Here is a 21,582-nt window from a genome sequence, read left to right as displayed (position 1 = left end):
AATGTGCACCTTACCAAACCAGGAATTGTGCCAGGATATTGGACATATAATCAGTCCCTCTGTGTTACTGTGGCACCTGATCTAGAAAAATCCTCGATCCGCCACTGATATGTGTAAAACATACAATCAAATCAGCTTAGCAAATGCTTATAAAAACATGCTCCGAAATTGGATGTGTGGCTTCTCCACAGATGTGTGTGAATGTGCAAGTAACTAATGAAAATGTTCTGTAGTTTCAAAGCCGACAAGGCGAACTCCACACCCTCTGTATAATTCATCGCTTCTGAGGATCTTTACCTGTGAAGTTACCATTTTACTGACACGCTTTAATACCTCTCAGAGTGTGAAATAGGAGGAAACTCTTGGAGGGCGAGCGGAGATTAAAATCTCCGCCAACTTTTAAACACAATCGGCTGAGTGGCTTCTCGCCAGGACATCTCAGAGCGGTGAAATATTTGGAGGCAGAGGGTGCACCCTGCAAGTCTCCAGGTGTGTGCGAGCGATGAATACGATCCTCACATTCCGGGAGGATTTTTTATTTTTTTTTGTGACTCCCTCTTTCCCTGGCCATCTGCTGCTCCAGTCCCTCTCTCATCTATATGGATAACAAGACATGCATTAGAATAACTAATACAACAGGCCTCATATGGTGTGTGTGCACTAACAAGGTGCTACAGATTGCAAGGAGAGGTTCTCAGAGGTTGTGCTCTGCAGAGTCGAAATGCCATTCTGGGGACTGCAGGGCCACAGTAGCAGCATTATCTGATGTCATGAAATAGTGGTTTATTATACTGCATGTAGTCTGGTGGGAGGTCATACACAACATAGCCCAAAGATGTGTCTTTTTGTCTGCAAATAGACTGTGTTTGACCTGTTTTTTATCCTCACAATGTATAATATATAGCAACCTTTTAAAACCTGTAATGTTGCATATTTTTCACTTCTGTCAACATCTCCAGGTGAAGGTATAGAGGCGAGGAACCCAACCCAACAATGGGGGGAGGTTACGGTGGCACCAGTGTAACAGAGGAAGAGATAAATGGAGGTATAAAGAGATGGAGTGGGGTAGTTGTTGAGAGGTTCTTTAGTGGAGCCTCCAGTGGTGTAATAATATGAGGGGCCAGGGCTGGGCCGGGAGAAGCATTCCCTCAGGAGGAGCTCCATGCTGATGTGTTCTTCTCCAGAGGGAATGTCTGTCCATATCCAGATGTTGAGCGCACGAGGGATGATTGATGCCTGGAAGGAGCGTAGTAATTGTAAATGCCCACATACACACATACACGTACACTTAATATGTGTGTACATGTTCGTCAGGGATTCTCACTAAATATTTCAAAGGGCCAAGAGAGAAAACAAAGGGAAAATGGGTATCAGAATCTGGAGCAGTGCTCCCAGAAGAGACACGGAAGGAGCCCCCTTCTCCCAGTTACAACAGAAATAAAATCGTTTGATCTCCAACGCTCCCGCTTCTATTGTTATCCGCTGTAAACTTCTACCCTCCCAACCATACGCATTGTAAGCACCCACGGAAACTGCCGAGGCCAACAAATACAGTATGTGCATATAAACAGGCAGAGCAAATATGTTTGCAACCTGCAAAATACTTGATACCACCGGGGACGCATCTCTAATTTGTAGTATTTCTATACACCTTCCCACTTTAATTAGCGATTTGGAGAACAACCTCCCCCTTACCACCACCATCTACTCCCACACCTGACTTTGCCTTTTTTGCTTCTCAAAGCTTTTGCAAATATCCACAATATCCTTTTTTTTTTTTCTTAACAGGAACTCTCCCCACTTCTTAAATAAATGCATTGTGGTCCAATGACAACTAAATTTTTCTAGTTTTGTTGCACATGAAAAACCATAATCAGTTTATTGAGAAGACACAGATTTACTTGAAGATGCGCATGCACACACACACACACTCAGACACACAACCCCCACCTGGCCTGAATTCGGTGATGTGGGTGTGTTGGCACGGAGGCGACTCAGAGAGCTCCTCCACCTGTACCAGAGGAATAATCAGGGCAGCTCAGGGCTGTTAGCTGATTGATCCTCTGGTACAAAAGGCAGCAACAGAGCTGCTGAAGAGAGACCCACAGGAGGGAGACACAGAGACGCGCATAGAGAGCGACTGAGGGACACTGAGCTAAGCTGCCAGCAGACAGTGCTGGCAACTTAAATTGACATTTAGAATTTATGTTTGCTCTGTGTTAAGAAAATAAAAGAGGCTGAAAAGCGACTGTTTCGTCTCTGGCTGTGTTTGGGAGACCCCGGTGGCATCGTCAATTGCAGCAGTGCTCTACTGTGTTCCATTCTAGTTCTGATCATACAATCAGTCTATGGTGACTGTGCCCTGCTGACACTGACACAGAGGTGTGAGTGGTGTCATGAAAAAAACATGTTCACCTGCTTATGTCAGGTATTGGCTGCGTGTTCGGGCTGCCAATGTAAACTATTTCACAAAGTTTCAAACTCTGCAGGTCAGTCATGATCAAGGGGGAGATAGCGACAAAGGTTGCTTTTAATAACACCTCATCTGTATTGGCCGCATCATGTGAACCACAGCAAATCAGTCACAGTCGCTCAATCGATACACCACCCTGGATATTGACTAGGTCTTTAGGTTAGACCACTTTCTAATGGGTCAGGACACCAGTGTTTGCTGTGCCTCGTGGAGTGGGTCGTGCATCCTTGATACCAAACATCCTTATCAGTTTCTGGTCACACACACAAAAAAACCACGCACATCAGAGAAGCGTGCTCTTAAGCTGGTCGCTTCCTTATCGCCACATTGCACAAAGCAAGCCATTCATTAGAATTGATTTCCATTTGAATGACCATCTATCTCCTATTCTATTGTCCACCTTGTTCTTTCCTCACCTTCCCTGCACCACCTCTCCTCCGGCTCTAAAGGGATTCCTCCTCGTGGACGCTGTACAGCGGGTGAACTCTTGTTAATTGCTCACAGCAGTTGGAGGTTATCAGCTGGCTGGCAGTGAAGGTCTGAATAATAAGATGAGCTGAACAAGGCCCAGGTGGAAAACAATGAATACAGGAAAGAAGCTGCTGCTTTCGTACAGGAGAGGATGAAGAGGGGATGAGAAGAGATTAGATGAAGTGGTTGCAGATTTAGGGGGTGAATCATAAACAGGGTAAATAGGAGTGAAAGTAGTTGCTCGGCTGATTAGGCCCTGTATATAAAAGGTTGCCCTGAGCATGCCTCTGGCTGCCCTTTTCATGGTGATTCCCGCATTTCCATAATGCCACTTCCTGATGGTTCTGAGTGTAAGGTCGACACAGGCGCACGCCCTCATCCTAACCATACGCCAGCCTCAAAGTTTGATCTGCAGTTCACAGAACATCAGTGAGTGCATTGATTTTTTTTTTCCCAGTGCCATGTTTTTCTTAATGACCTTGCCTTTGCATCGGTGACAGAATTTCTCCAGAACTGAACCATTGTGGCTCATTTGTGTGTGTGTGAAATAATTCATTATGTCGAATGCACGTCACTGATCGTAGCATCCCTATGGAACATGTTCAAAATAAATACTAAAAGGAGGATTCGTGAGGCAGTCAAGAGCAGTACCCCCTTTTCTAACCCCCCTTTTCCATTGCGCACACACTCTTCTTCCATCCAGTCTCCACTGTTCATCCTCCACTTTATTGCCTGCAGGCGCACTCTAACTTGGGAGTCTGAAGTTATTATGCTTCCCCCAATTCTCCGAATTTTGGTGCACTCAGCTCAAGAATGGAGAGGCAATGAGCTTATTCTACCTGCGTCAGCACCAGGAATGTAGCAGACGGCTCCGAGAGGAAAGTGTAATGAGGAAGCATTGAGGTTTGGGTTTTTTTTTGTGTGTGTGTCGCGAAGGTGGTTCCCTGTGCTCCGGATCGTCTTCTCCTTCTCAGCCAATCAAGCATGATGTGATTCAAGCCTCCAGCCACTCTCCCAAGAAAGGATTTATGAAAATGTTTAACTTTTTCCTGTACGATAGCTCCGGAGTCTCCATCCTCTCTGAAAAACCAATCAAAGAGAGCACCCCATTTTTCTCTCTTTGTCTCCCCTCTTATTTTCCCTTCTTCTGTCTCTGTAGCTCACTTTTGTCCCCACGGTGTTTCTCCATTTTGCACATTATCACACCTTTGTCCTTGCCTCCAAAAACTGGGGGAATAGGGATGACAAATCCCTCTTCTCAGCGGGGATTGCTGGAGGGATTTTCTCATTGACGGTGGCTGATTCTTTCATGCTGTGGTGGGGGAAGTCAATGCTCATATACTCTGCTTTCTTTTTGCAGCAAGCTTAAACGCTTACCCCGTGGTTTTGGATATGAACAGTGTGCTTATGTTGCTAAACAAACATAAAAACGCTACTCCTATCTTTTCTGGAGAGCAGGAGAGGGGTAAACAACGCTACAGTCAGCTCAGTCTTCTGATGAATGGCCTGGTGCGCTCCAGTAGTTATGACAAAGAAGCTGAAGAAAAGAAGAATATCAATGAAGAGAATGTGAAAGATGACAAGTTATAAGGCTCGATTTTAATGATCTGTGTGCATTGAGCAAGTGCATTTGTGGTGTGTCCATATTCGCTGTGCTATTGTGCATTGCCGTTGACTGTATGTAAAGATGGACGACATGACAAACTAAAAAGTCAAAATACTTTCTTTAAACATTCTGTGAGAGAAAAGCAAAACACTGTCACTCACTGTCTCCAGGAACTTGACGATTAAACCACAATTTGGAATTTTGGGACAGTTTGATTTGTGACAGTTTTGTTGTCAGGGTTCAAACTGAATCAGAAAACTGAGCCTGGTGTCTCCAGGAGATTTGACTTGCAATTGGTTGAGAGTGCATACTGGTGGGACCTCAATATCTAGCTCCATCCCCAGATCGCTAAAGCGCAGAGTGGTACCAGAGGTAGTGGAGATGCACCATCCATCTTTATATACAGTCTATTGCTCAAAAGGGTTGTTAGTCTCTTAATCAATCATGGCTATGTTTTGGGTGTAACTTGCAGTAAACCAATAATTGGACCATTTGCCAGGAAGTTAGAAAGAACTCCTCTCTGACCATCGGTGAGTGTAACAAGCAGAGTGTATGAAAGTTGTGTAGGTGCCCTTAAAACAAGACCTTTGACTTCAGACCAGGGTTGTGTTAGTCCTCCAGAAAGTAACGCTCCATGAGAGCTCATTTGCTATTTAAACAATGTGGGCTCTGGAGGGGGAAAGCTGCGTCGATGTGAAACTACAGCAACAGACCGCTACATCATGTTCTGCTCTGCTTTGCACTGGGTGTATGATACAGGCCCATGGTGTTTGTGTTATCCTTGAAAGGAGAAAGATTGTATTACCTAGGGGACTTCAGCCAGGGGATGTCTTGGCAGTGGTTTATTTTTTTCTTGCTTGTCAGAGATGTGGTGCTGCCACATAGACTTCTGTGGGGTTTTTTTTTTAGTCACTCAGGGATATCAATGGCACCGGCAGTAGCCAGACAGACCGGGAATGAGCCGTGATGGATGGCTATGTCCGTCTGAGGGGATGGAAGGGTCACAGGAGTTCACAGCAGTGATGGAGACACTTCCCTGCTCGGCCCCCATGACTTTTTTAATTAACCTCTTTGGGAGCACCAGACTCTTCCTTTAGAGATAATCACAGCCTGGGATATGTCCCTTCATTAACACTTTCCTCACCTTTGCGTGTCTTCTAGTGTCCACAGTATCTTTCCTTATGTCCCATACCTCCCATTCAGTGCATTAATGGCACTGCCACACAGGGAGAGTCCAAAGAGTGCCTTCCCCTTTTTCTTATTCACCCACTGCACTCACACAGTCTTTGTTTTCCGCGCTCCCTTCATCTCTCTAATTCTCCCTGCTATAATTTGTTTTATTTCACAGCGAGGCAACTTCATTGATTGCACAGAGAGACAATTGCAGTTTAATGGCAAATTAGGTGAGACACCTCTTTTGCACATTCCTTTGTACCTTCCTTCTTTTCAACTCTCACTTTCCTCTTCCCGCTCTTACTGTAGACCTTGTGGCCTCGTTCTATGCAAACACACAAAAAGCATAGACTGAAATAAAGGGAAAAATTATCTTATTTTTCGCATTAGACTTCTTGGGGACAAAGAGGCCTTGGTAGCTTCTCCTCAGGGATGCGAGCCCAGCTAAGTGATGCCACAGAACAAGCAGATCAAACGCCTCTTCCCCTGGCTCCTCGCCTTTCTTCCTATATCTCTATTTTGGCTGCCTTCTTTCATGTTGGGGAACAGTGGCTTAAGTGGCTCTATTGGAGTTCTCTGATGGGCTCTCAAATGAAGCCTGAGTGAGCTCGGGAAATAAATTGGTTTGGGGTCTGAGGCTCTGCGGCCCCCGCTGGCGCCCCCTGCCGCGCTCTCTGTGATCCGCGTAGTGATTGGTGAATGTGGAGGGAGGGCGGGGACGGGGAAGAGGTCAAGAAAAAAACAAAACAAAAAACAGAATGGGATGAGTCACAAAGAGAATTTACATTTCATTTTAGTCGATGAGAGTTTTATACATGTTAAATGCACACTCTACATTTCATCTATTCTCAATCAAGGGAGAGGAGGACGGTGAGAGAGAGATGTGTGGACCCACAGCTCCCCCGTGTGGACATTCCACACAGAACCCCTTTTTTATTTGACAATCCAGACTTTCAGTGAGCTAACTTTATTCATCAATATTGCATTTTACGACCAAACAACAAATTTAGCTGCCATGCTGAAATACTTTTCCTTTACTCATCTGTTTTCTTATGTCTGGGCTCACACTATACCCCTGGTCTGTAAATGCAAATAATATGCCGAGCACGGCTGAATCAGTTTCTTGCATCAATAATCCAGTGCTGAATTATTCATATTCTTGTAAGAGTCCTGTTTGTCTGTATCTTCTTCATTCACATGCAGGCGAACAGTGTCCTTGAATTTTCTCTGTAGCTTATCTGAAAGGACAAGTTGCTTTACTCACCGTGTGTGGTGAGACGTGCGGGTTGACTGCTCTCGAGTCACACCCATACATCTGTATGTTTGCAGGTCATCGTTCAATTTATACGAGGAGCCGCAAATCACAGAGGACAGAAGAATACAGAGCGTTTTTTTGTTGGATGTGTGTTTTCACATGTATCTGCACATCTTCAAATTGCTACAGAATAATCTGCACATCAGTATGAAAGCAAACAAACATCTGTCTCGTCCAAGTGTTGACATATTAATTATAACATGCCACTCAAAGCTCCAAACTCTTACTTCTTACAACAGAATGGTCGTTTTATAACAAGTGTCCTTTAAACTTCTATGTAACATACTGTAAATGGTGTCTTTCACATGTTTTCTTAGGGGCCATCGTAAGGGGTTTGTGAAGACAATTATTTTTTATGTTTCGTCCACATCAATATGAAAGTGTGTGGACCTTTTTCAAAGTTTTCTGCCTAAACCTGTGAGAAATCTGTAACGACCTCAGACACGAATGCTGGTGGACTCAAATGCACGACTCAAAGCAGGTAATGAAAATAACAAAAAGGTTTATTTCTGGTCTAAAAGTGCTCAAACAAAAAGCGCTCACATGGAAAATCAAAAAAAGGAACAAAACACTGAGTCAAACAAAAGATCATAAACTTGAAAAGGCAAACAAACAAACTTGGCAGCATAACTCTCATGGACAGAACAAGACGAACTGGCACAGGACAAAGGGAGACGAGGACTATTTATACATGAGGAAGGGGAAAACAGGTGAAACCAATCAGACGATCACCAAGGTGGGAGAATCACACAAAGGGAGGAAGTCAGGGTCTGAAACGAGACGGAAAAGATGAGTACAAAATAAAACAGGAAGTACACGACGAGACTAGACATGAGTGAAGTTTAACTTAACACAGAGTGCTCACACATGACTAGACATGAACTATACAGGCGTGACATAACTTAAAACATTAACATGAATGAACAACATAATTGACGAGACATAACAAAAACTAACTGATCCCGACCTGAAAACATCAGGCATTCTGTATTTGTCTGATGTTTACCTTGATTATATGCACGAGCAGAAAAAAATCAAGTAGGTAGCTCAGGCAACACGGCTGAACCCAACCCACACTCGGATATCATTTTACAATATTTTGTCCAAACCCAGCCCGGCGGCTGGTGGGTCCGAAAGTGAGGCCGGGCCAAAATGTCCTCACTCCCTAGGGTGTAGGCTCAAATGGTCCTCACAAAGATATATGTACAAGAGCACACACACACACACGCTCTTTCTCTCTCTGTCTGGGTTTCTCTCTGTCTAACACATACACACACACACTCTCTCTTTCTCTCAAACACACACATGCACACACAATCTCTCTATTATCTCACACACTCACACCCTTTCTCTCTCTCCCACACACACACACACACAATCTCCCTCTCTCTCATACACACACACACTCACTCTCGCTTAGTGAGTTGTGTTCACACACGGTTAAAAACACCAAAGCCGATTATGACCCCAGGCAGGAGGCGGGGGTAGCACAATGGTGAACTAGCAATTTGATTGGTCCACTGTTGTGTCAGGAAGAGTGAGCAGCCAATTGGACAGCAAGGACATTAATCACTGTCCTTGACCTCCAGAGCCACCTGTCAACACATCAACACACCTCTTGTTTAAAGGCGATGACTTCCGACACTGCAGCTGTTTGAACGAGGCCTGGAGTGGGTTTAAAAATGACAGCACAGAAGTTATCCCGGGTCAGAGACTGGTAATGAATGAAGTTGTGCACGGTGTGACCCAGCCGGTGTCTGCAGCCGCCGGACTGAGGGGATGACATTCACCGCCACCACCAGGATGGAGTGGTTCTTCCAGCGGTGCCATAAAGAGGCCCTCTCCCACTCTGCCCTCCGCTCGGTGCTCTTCATGTCATTAATGGTAAGAGATTATTTTCATGGACTAGAGTAATCATCTCAGACATGAAAACCTTTCTGAGTAGTCTGAAGTAACCCATGATTAGAAGGATTTGGAAATGCTCAATAGACCCTTGTCACTGCAGCTGTTTTGGCATGAAACAGTAGGCAAACACAGGTGTTAATACTAATCACATCCATTAAAGGGATAGAAAAATGAAAATTCACTCATTATCTACTCACCACTATGCAGATGGAGAAGAAGTGTCCACAAAACACTTTTGGAGTTTCAGGGCTAAACAGAATTGCAGCCAAATCAAATATAATTGAAGTAACTGGCGACCACTTGTTCAAATGTAAAAACATTCAAACTTGACTTGAAATGACCAGTTACTTGTATTGGATTTGGCTGCAATTCTGTTTACCCCTGATTTTCATTTCTAGTTGAACTATCCCCTTAATATTAATCACATTCATTTAGGTTGTGCTCTATCTCCATAGTTCATGTTATTAGTATTAATACCTCTGTTTACCTTCTATTTCATGTCAAAATGGCTTCCATGGAAAAGGTGTATTGTGATAAATTGTGTTTTTTTTTCCCTCTAACATGATTTGTGTTGTATGTATCAGTGTCTGGCTGCAATGCTGTACACAGAAGTAGGGCAGATTATAAATTGCTCGATGTGTCCAAGCTGAGCCAAGGCCCAGCTGTAATCATTTATCTGTGAAGGGCAGTGCCAAAAAAGAGGAGGGAGATAATTAAATTGAATCATAACGTCCCCCCTCATGCAGACGTAGAATAACATGTGACAACCACATGTCCATAGAATTTATGTACAGACCCAATCATCAGCCTCCTCTTTGAGTCTGTTGTTGACATGTAAGCGTCCTCTCCAGCTGCTGGTCCTGTCCGTGTCCCTTTATCCTGGGTTGTGGTCCATTGGCGTACGGCTTCACTCAGCCCTCACAGGGAGCTACGTACCGGGCCACCACTCGGTGCTTCTCATCAACAGCCCCAACGAACAGGCAGCCAAAGACATCGGCAGGTACAGTGTTGAGATTTAGAGTTCAGTCAAAGGGATAGATTGGGAACAAATTGTCAATAATTGTGGGTGTGTTAGCTTTGCTTCATTGACAGTCCTTCATGCACTCCTGGCTCCTCCACAGATTTAGTTACAGCCTACACACCCACAACAAGGGTGGGACCATTTCATTAGCCAACACTACACCTGGCATTCAATTGGCTGGGAAGAAGAAATCTTTATATACACTCTATGCTCTAGCTTTATATTTACCACACAGAAATACATTGTATAGTCCCATCTAACTCTGCAAAAAAGTCAATATGTTTCGGAATCTTATTTTAATCTTGATGCTGATTAAATTATGTCACTTTTGTGTCTGAATTGTGATTTGCAATTTTAGTCGAAGTGAGTTTAACAATACGGAGTCAGTCAGGCGTTAGTGACTTTTCTTTACAGAGGTGAGAGACACAATCTTGTCAAACCCACGACTGGTGGAGCGCTGTGTTTGCGCTCTCATCTCCTTGGTTTTTTGCTGCATGTAAATGAGCTCAATCAATTTACCACATGTCAAGACGAGAGAGTAGCCACAGAGCAGACGCCAGAGAAGTAAATCACTTCGTCTTCCACGAGCCCCTTGTGTGAGGAGGGAAGATTGTGGAGCTGGTGATAAACTATGATATTAGCTGAGCTGCAGCAGAAAGCAAAAGTTTACTGTCTTTTCTATTTTCCCTTGAGAGTTTACTGCATTAGAGTGTTTTTCCTGTAGCTCAGTTGAAGAGCACCATAAAGAAAAAGCTATGTTTCATGATGCAGTTGATAAACAGCTGGCGTGCCCCCCCTCTGTTTCTATCCATGCTCCCTATTGTTCTATCTTCTTTTCCAGGGCGATCATGGAGAGGCGGCTGGCAGCCAGTGTTAACATTCTCTGCAGGACCTCCACAATGTAAATCATACCTGACCCCTGCCTTGACATAACTTTCTACCCAGCTGAACCACAAAGACGAGCTTAGGCTGCATCCATACTGCTCCTTTTTTGTTTGAAAACACATCGACTCTGCGATGGATACACTCAAAGTCCACACGACCCTGGAGTTTTAGAGCAGCTAAAATTGAAATGTTTGGAAATGCTGCTGAACCATGTTGAAAACTCCGGGACAGGCAGAAACTGAGATGTTTTGGAAACAATGATACAGACAATCTCACAACCAACTTGCTGATTGGGTCTTTTCTGCTTATTCGTCAGGCTCCTATTACACTAGAAAACAACTGACATTAGCCTCGGCAACTAACGTAGAGGGCATCATGGATAATCAAATACAAGTGTTGCTGACCATGCTGTCTTTGCTAACAGCTGTTGCGCAGTTAAATCCTCCATTTTACAACAATACAACTGTTTACATAAGTACAGGACTAGCTATTATACGAGTAGTCTGTCCCCAGAGGGACACTCACGTCTATTTTATCTACATGTTCACACTGATACAGACACAAAATGCTTTTGTGGACCGAGATGAATTTAGTTTTCAAATGAAAATGTAGTTGTATAGATAATGCCTTGGTTATAATGTCCCTCACACACGTAGACACCTACACAAATAAACACATGTATTGTAGACTGCATGGCTTGTTGCTGAGGAAACCAGGAGGTTGAATGGGCTGAAGGCTTTTTTTTTTACCCGTCACTGGAAAATGTGTGGCAGCTTAGCTTCCAAAACAAGTACAGTGTGTTTATATGCATGGTGTAGCTTTCCTGTTAATGTATAACCATAAAAAAGGGTCAAGGAAGGAAAAACAGAAAGTGATGGAATAGAAAAGGTACAAACATTAAACCTGAAAGCCAAACAGAGGTTTAACCTAAAAATAGAGGATGTGGTTGGATTAGTTTGAGGTGGAAGGTGTTGACGGAGGTGGTCAGGCATTTGTAAATGCAAGTGTCCATTTACAATCCCATTATCAGGACTTGTCTTCCCTATCTGGACAACCAGCAAGTCCCCAAAAATACATTTAAAAGTTGTTTTAAGGTTAGGTAATATGAAGGTAACGACCCTATTTTGAAAATATAAGGAATCATTTCGATATTTGTGTTAAAATGTCAGAAAAATAAATACTGAATTAAAGTGCAGATATCTGAAAAACTGCCTTGTCACTTCCCACTTCTGGCATATGGTTAGTTATGTGCGATACCACTGACTTTCTTTCCAATTCCAAGTAAAGTGAAGGTATCACCGATACCAATATCAGGTTATTTTAAATTATAGCTTCAAAATGACATTATTATAGCTTTCTTATTCTTAGAACAAATTATCAACCAAAACCAAAAGGCAACAAAAAGCGAGTGAGTAAACTGAACCTCTTTTCTCCTCTTAATAAAAACAGTGTACTGTATGTGCTAGTGTTTCAGGTGACATCTAATCATCTATTAATGAATATGTCTTAAAGATTGTCACTTTAGTCTGTGCATGCTTTAGATTTACTTTTGCTATGCTTGGTTTATATTGACGTGGAGTGTATTCAGTATTTATCTTCCCATTTTTTCAATGCAACATTCTTAAATATGGACTCTCGGTTTGTGGCATGCTGTCTTTCATTGTCCAAAAATAAAAAAAGTAAGAGGCAGTTGATGTCATAAAAGCCTCAAGAGGAACAGGCTGACAATATGACTATAAAAACCAGTGCCAATAATAAGTGGGTGTGCAAGCTATGATTGTTGAGCTCTTTCATAAAATACAAGTTTTACAGAAAGCTCTGCACCTCGTACACACACTGGCACTTATACTACATGGTAATTTACAGCCCTTACGTAATAGCTGTGATAACCTCTCCTCTCTGCGTCTTTAGGTACTATTGGAAAGGCGAAATCCAGGATGCAAGTGAAATTCTGATGGTAAGTGTCCTGAGAATGTCCTCCAGTGATCGACATGTACTCACCAGGCCCGTAGAGATGGACGTCAGAACTGTAAACGGAGATGTTGCTGTTGTTGTTGCAGCTGGTGAAAACAAAGACCTCCAGGATCCAGCAGGTCACAGATTACGTGAGGTGAGGTGTCGCCTTGTGTAATATTCGCTTGTTGCAAAAACCTAAATGTAATTAAGGGTTTTAAGCTTTGTTAATGCTGTGCACACTGCTGTAGACATGCACTAAAGGTTCAGTGTGGGTATTTTCAATTAGGGCCTTATTGTGTGCTTGAAAGTTAATTACTTCACTCGAGGGGCTTGATAAAGAACATCTCTGATTTCACTGTGATGAAACAAGCACAGCATTTTATTCTTAAAGAGAATATTTTATAATATAGCGGCGTTGCTTCCGTGCTCAGTTGTGTAAGTGTTGGAAGAAAGTGAAGCAGAATAAGTTGCTTTTGCTTAAAATATGATCGTTTTTTTGGGATGTTTGACTTAATAAATGATCCATATTCAAAAGCAAAGCATAAGAGGAAAAGAGGGCTATAGCTTATTAATTCTTAGTAGAGCTGCAGACGTTAGTGGATGTTTGCAATGTCAGGTGCAAGGTCTTACATATTATACGTGAAAATTAGGAACTAATCCTTATTTCCCTTTCTAAATTCATGCTGATCTACACAGTATCTTCTACATATGCAGGTTTTAGACAATGAAGCCGATGATAAAATTGGCTTAAGAAAAGTGTTTTTTTTGCAGTGTCACCATTACTGAGTTAAAGGTCGAGTTGTGAGGGAGTGCAGGTGCAGCCTGCTTCTCCTCTTCTTTGTTTTACTTGGAAACTTCACTCAAAACAAACTAGAGAGGATGTAGAGGTTTGAAGGAGCTACTCCAACTCTGAAGTGCAGAAGTCAAATGACATAATGGCAAAGACTAAAGGAAAAACACCTATACGTTAAAAAGGGCTTGAACCGGTGTTTATGAATATGAATAGATAGTTGAGTGCACCAATAGGAGGTTATGTTTTCATTCCTCATATTCTGACTGTTAGCAGGATTATGAAAAAAACTGCTGAACCAATTATATGAAATCGGAAGATATTTTTGGGGGAAAATAGTCTGGCATGTGTAGAGTGCTTTTGTCTATAAATATGTCAAACTTGATGTGGATCCAGATAATTATCCCGATTTTGTGAATCAAAACAATTGTTTTTTATTCAGTCCATCAATATCAGAGACTGGATATTTTTGCGGAAATGTCTGTGTACACTGTACATGTACCTTATCTGAATATTTGTGTGTGCCATATGATGATTAAGTGGCCAATCAGCCTTGGCGGAAGTATGCACTCTCTGATTGCCCCACTAGTTTATTTTATGTGACATGTTTGTGTTTGTGACGCTCCCCTCCAAGGTCTGTGCATCCCTATGCAAACCCAGAAGTCCTTAGCTTCCCGGTGGAGGACGGCAGCTTGGCTTACATGAAGTGGATGGATGAGGCCATTCCAGATGACTGATGCTTCACCAGAATCAAATCCACTCTCAGCAGCAGCAGAAGGAGGAAAAAAACGATTTGTGTGCAGGATGTTGTTTGAAGGCTTTCGGATCACTGTGGCGCAGCACTCGACTGAACCAAAGTTCAATATGTGACATTTACATTTTTTCATCTTGCTGCTTTGATCTTTTCGCGGTGAACTCCACAATAGACTGTGGAGACTGTGGAGTTTTCAGCCCTTATAGAGGTTTATACCACAGCCTCAGAAAATACTTCTGATTGACTGCCAGCTCTCAATCATAATTGTATAACACGACGGGGGAAGCAGATTCAGTCGACCACAGCAGAAACTGACACAACATGGATTAACTAACCTTTAAAGGTGGATGAGAATTTGTATCATATATTCTTTGCCTCCACCTCCTGCATTATTGATTTTATGTGGAAACACTTTTTATACAGGTAACACAAACACAGAGGTATTTACTGCGAGATATCAGCAGTAATTACCTCCGTGTTTGTTTGATAGTTAGAAGGGTCACGCTAAAACTACTTGACTGATTATCACCAAACTCGGAAGGATGCGGTTTGGGTCAGGAAAGAACCCATTAAAAGCTGGTGTTGATATGGATCAGGAGGCAGATCCTTTTTTTCCCCACTTTCTTTAACATTGCGAAATTAGATGTTTGTTGAACATTTAATTGATTTATCAAAGAATCTTTATGGATCTTGTTTTAAAAAAAAACAGGCATGTCTGGGGGGCTGATATTTATGAGTATGTGCAATTTAGTGCAGATCTAAATAAAAATGTGGATCTAGTGAATTGAAATGTGGTTTCATAAGGGCTATGTTGGGCCTTGGCTGAGGCATATACTCTACTGAGTGGCATTGTGGGGTTATCTGTTATATGTGTTGCTATTTAATAACATAATTATATAAGGTGGAACATATTAAGGGTATGAACACACCATACCATAGTATATACAGTAGAACAGGGGAGATTGGTTTATCATTTCCAATTATAGCCTCTTTCTGAACATATCATTGCCCATATATACATACCTACATTAATGAATATTACCTGATACTGGAAAGACTGGGATGTCAGAGCAGCGTGCAGGTACCACTCAATACTTGATTGATTTATCAGGCATTATAAGAGGAACGCAGACCCGTGTGGCCGGTGTGTGCACCGTTAATATTTCCTTTATTGGCACGGAGGTTGCAGGCAGTGACACAGAACTGTTTGCCTTGTGCACTGTTGAACTAAGATGGCAGTATGGCTGAATTTCAGTCCTGTTGCTGTGCTCCAGGTGAGCTCAGCTTGATGACATTAAAGAATCCTCTATAACTGAGCTGCACAGAAATTATGAGGATAAATGAATGAACAGATTTCACTGATAGTACTTGGCATTATTGTACATTTTGATCTTTAAGATCTCCTCTGTCTCTCTTGTTTATCACGAATGACTCATGTTTGTAGACAAAAGAGCTGCTGCTGATCAGAGCATGTCTCTCTTTTCTAACACATCCTTGATCTTCCCAGGGGTCTTGCTAAATATAAGCTGGATTCAAATTAAATTGAACAAAAACAAATAAATCAGGTCTCAAATGAAACAAATTAAATCATTAAAAAAAGTATTTGGACAAATTGCACATGACAATTATTATTATTATTGCATTTTGCAATGTCATGTGCATAGATCATGTTCTATGCTACAGTTACTCGTCCTTAATCTTAATGTTTTTCAGATAAGATTAACCGTAATTAATGTAATGATAAGAATAATCATAATTCATTCTTAAAAGAAGATTAATAGATACATAAAAAGAAAAAAGAAATTGGACAAATGCACATGACAACAAATGCATAAGTTTCCCATTATGATTATTATGATCTGCCTCTAAAAGTTCTGCTCATTTTCAAAAACAGCTTCAGTATGGTTGAGGACAAGAAAATCTCATGAGTCATGATGTTGGTGCATAGAGAACTGGTCAGCAGTGCACGCTTACCTCATGAAACAAAAATATGCTGGAAGCAGCGGTCTGCAGAACGAGCTTCCGGCATGAGGCCTGAACAAAGAAAGTGCAGACATGGTTCAGTCAGGGTGTTGTGTCTGTGGAGCCAAAGTAATCCTCCTCATCACGGCCAGAGATCCAGCAATTTAGTGTGTGTGTGTGTGTTCGTGTGTGTGTGTGTGTGTGTTGCACATACAGGTGCTTACAATAATAATAATAAAATTATATCTTTATTTTTATAGCACTTTTCAAAACAAAGTTACAAAGTGTCTCACAAATTAAAAGCACATAAGTATACAAAGAATAAAAACCCTTCACATGAGACAGAAATTTAAACACGAAGTTCCAATACAAATCCAGAATTAGGTACAACCATGCATGAGGAAGTAAAGTAGATTTGATTATGGCGTGTGTGATAGACTGAATACACAAGACACTAGCCTGTGTGAAAACTGAAACTGTCCTGTAGTGTTAATAAATCACCACTTGATGGTGGTGTTTCTGTACGCATCAGAAACGTGAATCACATTGAGAGTCATATCGAATTAAATGTCATTTTTGTCTACTTTTTGCAAACAAAAATGTATTTTTGTATATTTTTTAAAGATGTATATTTTCCTAACAAGCGTCTCCTCGACCACCAAGATACCATGCAACGCTATCATCTGTTTTTTTTATCACAGAGGAAGTGGTGGGGATGTAAATTATCATTAGTTATGATTTGATGTGTGTCTCAAATGAAACTTTATTTGTACAGCCCATTTCACAAATCACAGTTTGACTCATAGGACTTAACAATCTGTACAAGGTGCCTGGACGTCCTCTGTCGTTAACCCTCGACTAGAGTGAGGATCAAAATAAGCAAAAATGATGTGGCAACAATGTCACTTCAAAATCAAGTTCAGTCTGAAGATAAATTCCACTTAGTCATCTTTCTCATTCATCATTAGTACTGCCTGCAACAACTCAATGAGCAACAGAACACAATGAATCTCTGTATTTCCTTATTTTATAGTGTTTCCGTACTTTGTATTTCTACATGGATATTAACTCTAATACGTGTAAAGCAGAGTCATTCTCCCTCTTCCTGTGTTTCATTAAATTCTCCCTGGGTTGTAGAGGTAAGACCAGGATAATTAAGACGAAGCTGGATGAGACAGACAACAAGCTCCCACTGTGCGATTCAATAAACTGAGGATCAACACACACACACACACACACACACCGTTCTGAACATGTGAGGCAGGAGTAGTAAGCCAGCACAGACTTTTTAATAAAATTGTGAGTATTGGCTCAGAATGTGAATGGCACTTCAATTCATAAACTCTCTAATGAAAATAAGTCTATAGCAAATGGTGCATTTGAGGTCCATGACATCTCGTCCATTCGGTTCTGCACATATGAAATATTGTGCACAACTCCAAACAAGTTTCATGGACGTGCTAGCTGCTTTAAGATGTTCAAATTTCTATGAGCTATGTTGTATCTCGTCAGCCGTCATATCCCTCATAAGTTGTCATTAATGGCTTTATTCATGTAAATTAATCATTTACTCCCTCAGAAGATGAAAAGACAAGCTGTCTTTTTGTTAAGATGAGTCCTGTCCGACAGCAAACTGTCTACAAACAGGTTTGGGACCAAAAATCAACTTATTACCTTCCACAAAATGAATTTATTAAATAGTTTACTGCAAAATCCACCAAGAGGCTCTCACTTTTATTGAAGCAAACAGTTCCGGCCTGTATAGCTTGATCTGGTTTTATTTTGGTTTGGTTTTGAGACATTTGGAGATACTTGTATCTTTCAACCTCTGTTAGCACCGTACTTGTAACTGTACAGCAAACCAAAACAATTCTGATTCTATGCTGTTTATCCTGTTTTTTATTTAACTTTTTTAAAATCCACTCTGTTTTTCTGAATCAACAAGATAATGAAGTTGTTAATTCAGAAAAACAGAGCAAAGGTTTTTGCTCACTTCAAAACATTTCTGTAGTGTTAGGATCTGATAACATTGTAATTATTTAGCACACCACTACAAATGGCTTTTATTTAGTTTTGTGAATACAATGCAAATATAACATGAATATATTGGCTGCAGACAGTTTACTCCAGAAAACTGCTCATCCCTGGGGAAATGCATCATGATTATACAGCAACCCAGACCTGCTTCTAACAGAAAAATCTGTTTACATGCATATTTTAAAATCACATTACATCTTTTTTTTTTTTTCACGATAGAACAAATAGAATTTTTAGATCGGTAGAGAACATGCATGGATGTACATGTCACAGAGGCAACCATGTTCACAGCCCTCTTCAGATCATATGTCCTAGTGTGCAGGGAAAACACGTGTGTGAGGAATAACAGTGACACGTGAAAAACCGCAGACAGCAGTGACCACTGGTGTGACCTTGTCAAGATGACAAGGTCTGAAAACGCCGGGACTTTGAAGTGATTCCATGAACTGACTGTGAGTGAATTAATGACTAACTTGATTTACATCATTAAATAATTCAGCCCCCCCCCCCATAAAAGTCATATGAGTCCGTATTAGTGTTTTTGAGGGCAATTAGGAGCCTTTTGTGAGATCCATGGAAAAAGTCCTGGTACCCAAGCATGCATAATGGCCTATGTTAGTGGTCATGCATAATTACACTGTTTTGGAAAAACAGCGCATTCCTTGAATTATAAAACTGTAAATTGAATGTGCAGAGTGGAGCCGGTGTCATCCTGACGGCGGCAGGGTTTTCGTCATCTGCAGGGAAGAGTCTCATTCATCCTGCAGGAAGTCAAGGACGACATTATTAATAATCTCACTGCAATCAAGTGTAGACGGTGATTCATTTCCATCCAAAGAGTGCTGGTGTGCATCTTAACTCACAGGAGTGAAACAAGGAAAAGGGAAGTTTATGTCTGTGAGGTCTGCAGAAGACAAGGAAGAGGTTTTATATGTATTGCACATTACAGCAATAACTGGTTTGAAGTTAAAGGTTGAGTGTGTAGAATTTAGTGACATCTAGAGGTGAAGTTTCATGTTGCAGCTGAATACTCCTCATCTCACCCTCCCCTTCCCAACATGAAAATAATCGGCCCATTCTAGGGTTAAGAAAACAACAATTTAGATGAAACACACCAGTGAAAACATCACTAGAATTATTTTATATTCAATTTCTGCCAAAAATCACCTAAATCTTACACACTGAACCTTTAAAGTGAGAGTTCACCCAAAAATGAAAATTCACTCATTATCTACTAACCACTGTTGCAATGGAGGTGGGGGTGAAGTGTATGAGGAGTTTCAGGAGTAAGCCAAATCCAATACAATTGAAGTAAATGGTGACCAAAACGGAAAAAACCCACAAAATGCCTCAATACTGCTCCATGATCAAATTCTACTTGACACAGCATCAGTTACACCATGTTTTTAGCCTAAATGTCCACTGTTATCCTCCCGGGAACCACGTTTGCGCGCAGACAAGCTCTCGCCCAAGGGGCACGAGAAGGTGAGAACTCGTGAGATCTCGTCTCGCAGCCCTTTGGAGAAAGCTTGTGCGCTGTGGGCACGTGAACTTGGCTCCCAGCTAGATATGGATTTCTTGTCAGTTTTTATGCTTTTTTCCGTTGAGGGCTGCAAATTCACTAAAGTTAAGATCCACTCTGCCACAGCCAAACAGATGTTGTGGTGCGTGTAAGCTCTGAATCGGCTTGGTGTTCTGCATTGCAAGGTTACATGGAGGGGAGGGAAGAGTAATGGCTCAGGGCCTGAGTGAGTAACTAAAGGTGATTGCTTTTCTTCCTCTCCTCTGCTCCGCCTCCTCATCTTTCTCAGCCTCTACAAAAATCCCTCCCTCCTCGTGCTCCTCCCTGCATCCCTGCCCCTGTGCACCTCATAAATCCTCATCTGCCGCACATGTGCTCCGTGTCTGAGACATGCACATTCATGCTCCGCAGAAAACCAGACTGAGAGAAACCGAGAGATTTGAGACACTTGGCAGATGGGTGATAAAAAAAAAAAAGGAGCTTGTCTACTTCTCCCATGCACCTTCCTCCTGGCTCTGCTGCTCCTTCGCTCCCTCCCCTGAGCTGCTACGCAGACTCCGTCATCAAAACACACAGTGAGGCATGCTGGCTCGTGGACACACACTCACACACACACACACACACACACTCATCCACAATCTCACACTGGAGCAAGATGCATCAGCAAGAGAGCATGTCTTCTGATTCCCTGTCAGGTAAATACAGAATGAGATGTGCATCAATATCATCCCCTCCCTTCTCCTCCATCATTATCCATCTCTCTTCCCCTCTTTCTCACCATTTAATGCCACATTCTTTATTCTTCTTGTTTCCCTGGCTACTCTCTCCCATTCTCCATCTCTCTGCCTCTGTCTTTCTCTCACTACCCATCCATCTGTTTGCCTGTTTTTTTTTAAACTCTTATCTACTTTATACTCATGAGTGCATGTGTTGTGCTTAAGGAGGTGATAACTGTGATGACTGTTGGAGAAAAACAGGAGGTGCACCTTATTTTTTCCATATGGGAGCGCTGGAGGGGAGAACGTTAAGGTGGAGCAGCTCCTGCGACTGCTTCACATCCAAAGCACAGCTGTTGAAGTGTATATGGACCATTGCTTTCTTCTGACCTATATACAACCACAAGGCTCTTAGGGTGCGATCACCTCATTTTCCTTCAGCTCCCAGTTAAGAGTATTTTTTCCGTCATTTGAAGGCAGAGTTGTTTTGGAAATCTGGCTAAATGAAGTTTAATAGCTGAGGTTTGTTACACAGTGGGGAAGTGTGGTTGCATTCTGCTGTGTTTGGACTGTGGAGGCTGGAGTCGTCCTTGGTGACGAGGACAGTGCTGCTGGGTATTGATCTGGGAACTGGACGGTCGGTGCACATTCATCTTTCATTAGTTATGTAATTAATTTGATTGGCGACAGTAAACTGTTAACCCTGAGGTTAAAAAAAATCATTACTGCTTTAGGTCTTCAGACATACTGCTGAGAATCAATGCAATTCAAATCTGGAGAATAATGATTGTTTCCTTGTTGCAAAGAATCATCTTCATTAAGGCGACTCGGTGTGAGACATTCCGAGAAGTGCAAAAACTGGAGAGCAGCAAATGATGAGATTTTGTTTGGTGTCTGCAAATTTTTTAACATTTGACTTTCGAGCGCTTTATTCAGACACCTTTCATTATCTTTACTATTTTTAAACAAGCAAGCTGCTAATTGATTTCCACATTT

General features: G+C 41.8%; 2 protein-coding genes across 5 annotated transcripts in view; both read left to right on the top strand.

Annotated features, from left to right (window-relative positions):
• The first annotated feature begins 8,584 nt into the window (after positions 1-8,584).
• Positions 8,585-16,894, top strand: LOC109626139 (protein CutA homolog). 2 transcript variants are annotated; one of them, XM_020081826.2, is made up of 6 exons: positions 8,604-8,922; positions 9,795-9,943; positions 10,806-10,865; positions 12,761-12,806; positions 12,910-12,959; positions 14,230-16,894. In XM_020081826.2, exons 1-6 carry the CDS (start codon positions 8,818-8,820, stop codon positions 14,330-14,332), a joined length of 513 nt encoding a protein of 170 aa, XP_019937385.2. In that variant the 5' UTR covers positions 8,604-8,817; the 3' UTR covers positions 14,333-16,894. The 2 variants fall into 2 exon arrangements, with proteins under 2 accessions (XP_019937386.2, XP_019937385.2); XM_020081827.2 differs by lacking the exon at positions 10,806-10,865 and having other exon boundaries at positions 8,585-8,922.
• A 3,550-nt stretch (positions 16,895-20,444) lies between these two features.
• The window catches only part of dab2ipb (DAB2 interacting protein b), a 161,928-nt gene continuing 160,790 nt past the window's right edge, over positions 20,445-21,582 (top strand). For 2 of the 3 annotated variants that reach the window (XM_069513398.1, XM_069513397.1), the window contains exon 1: positions 20,445-20,565. In XM_069513398.1, coding sequence (XP_069369499.1) covers positions 20,526-20,565 — 40 coding nt within the window. In that variant the 5' untranslated portion in view covers positions 20,445-20,525. The remainder of the gene's footprint in view (positions 20,566-21,582) is intronic. The other variant, XM_069513399.1, reaches the window with a different exon arrangement.

Source organism: Paralichthys olivaceus, chromosome 18, assembly GCF_024713975.1.
Source record: "Paralichthys olivaceus isolate ysfri-2021 chromosome 18, ASM2471397v2, whole genome shotgun sequence".
Taxonomy (NCBI): domain Eukaryota; kingdom Metazoa; phylum Chordata; class Actinopteri; order Pleuronectiformes; family Paralichthyidae; genus Paralichthys; species Paralichthys olivaceus.
This window is presented reverse-complemented; position numbering and strand designations above follow the sequence as displayed.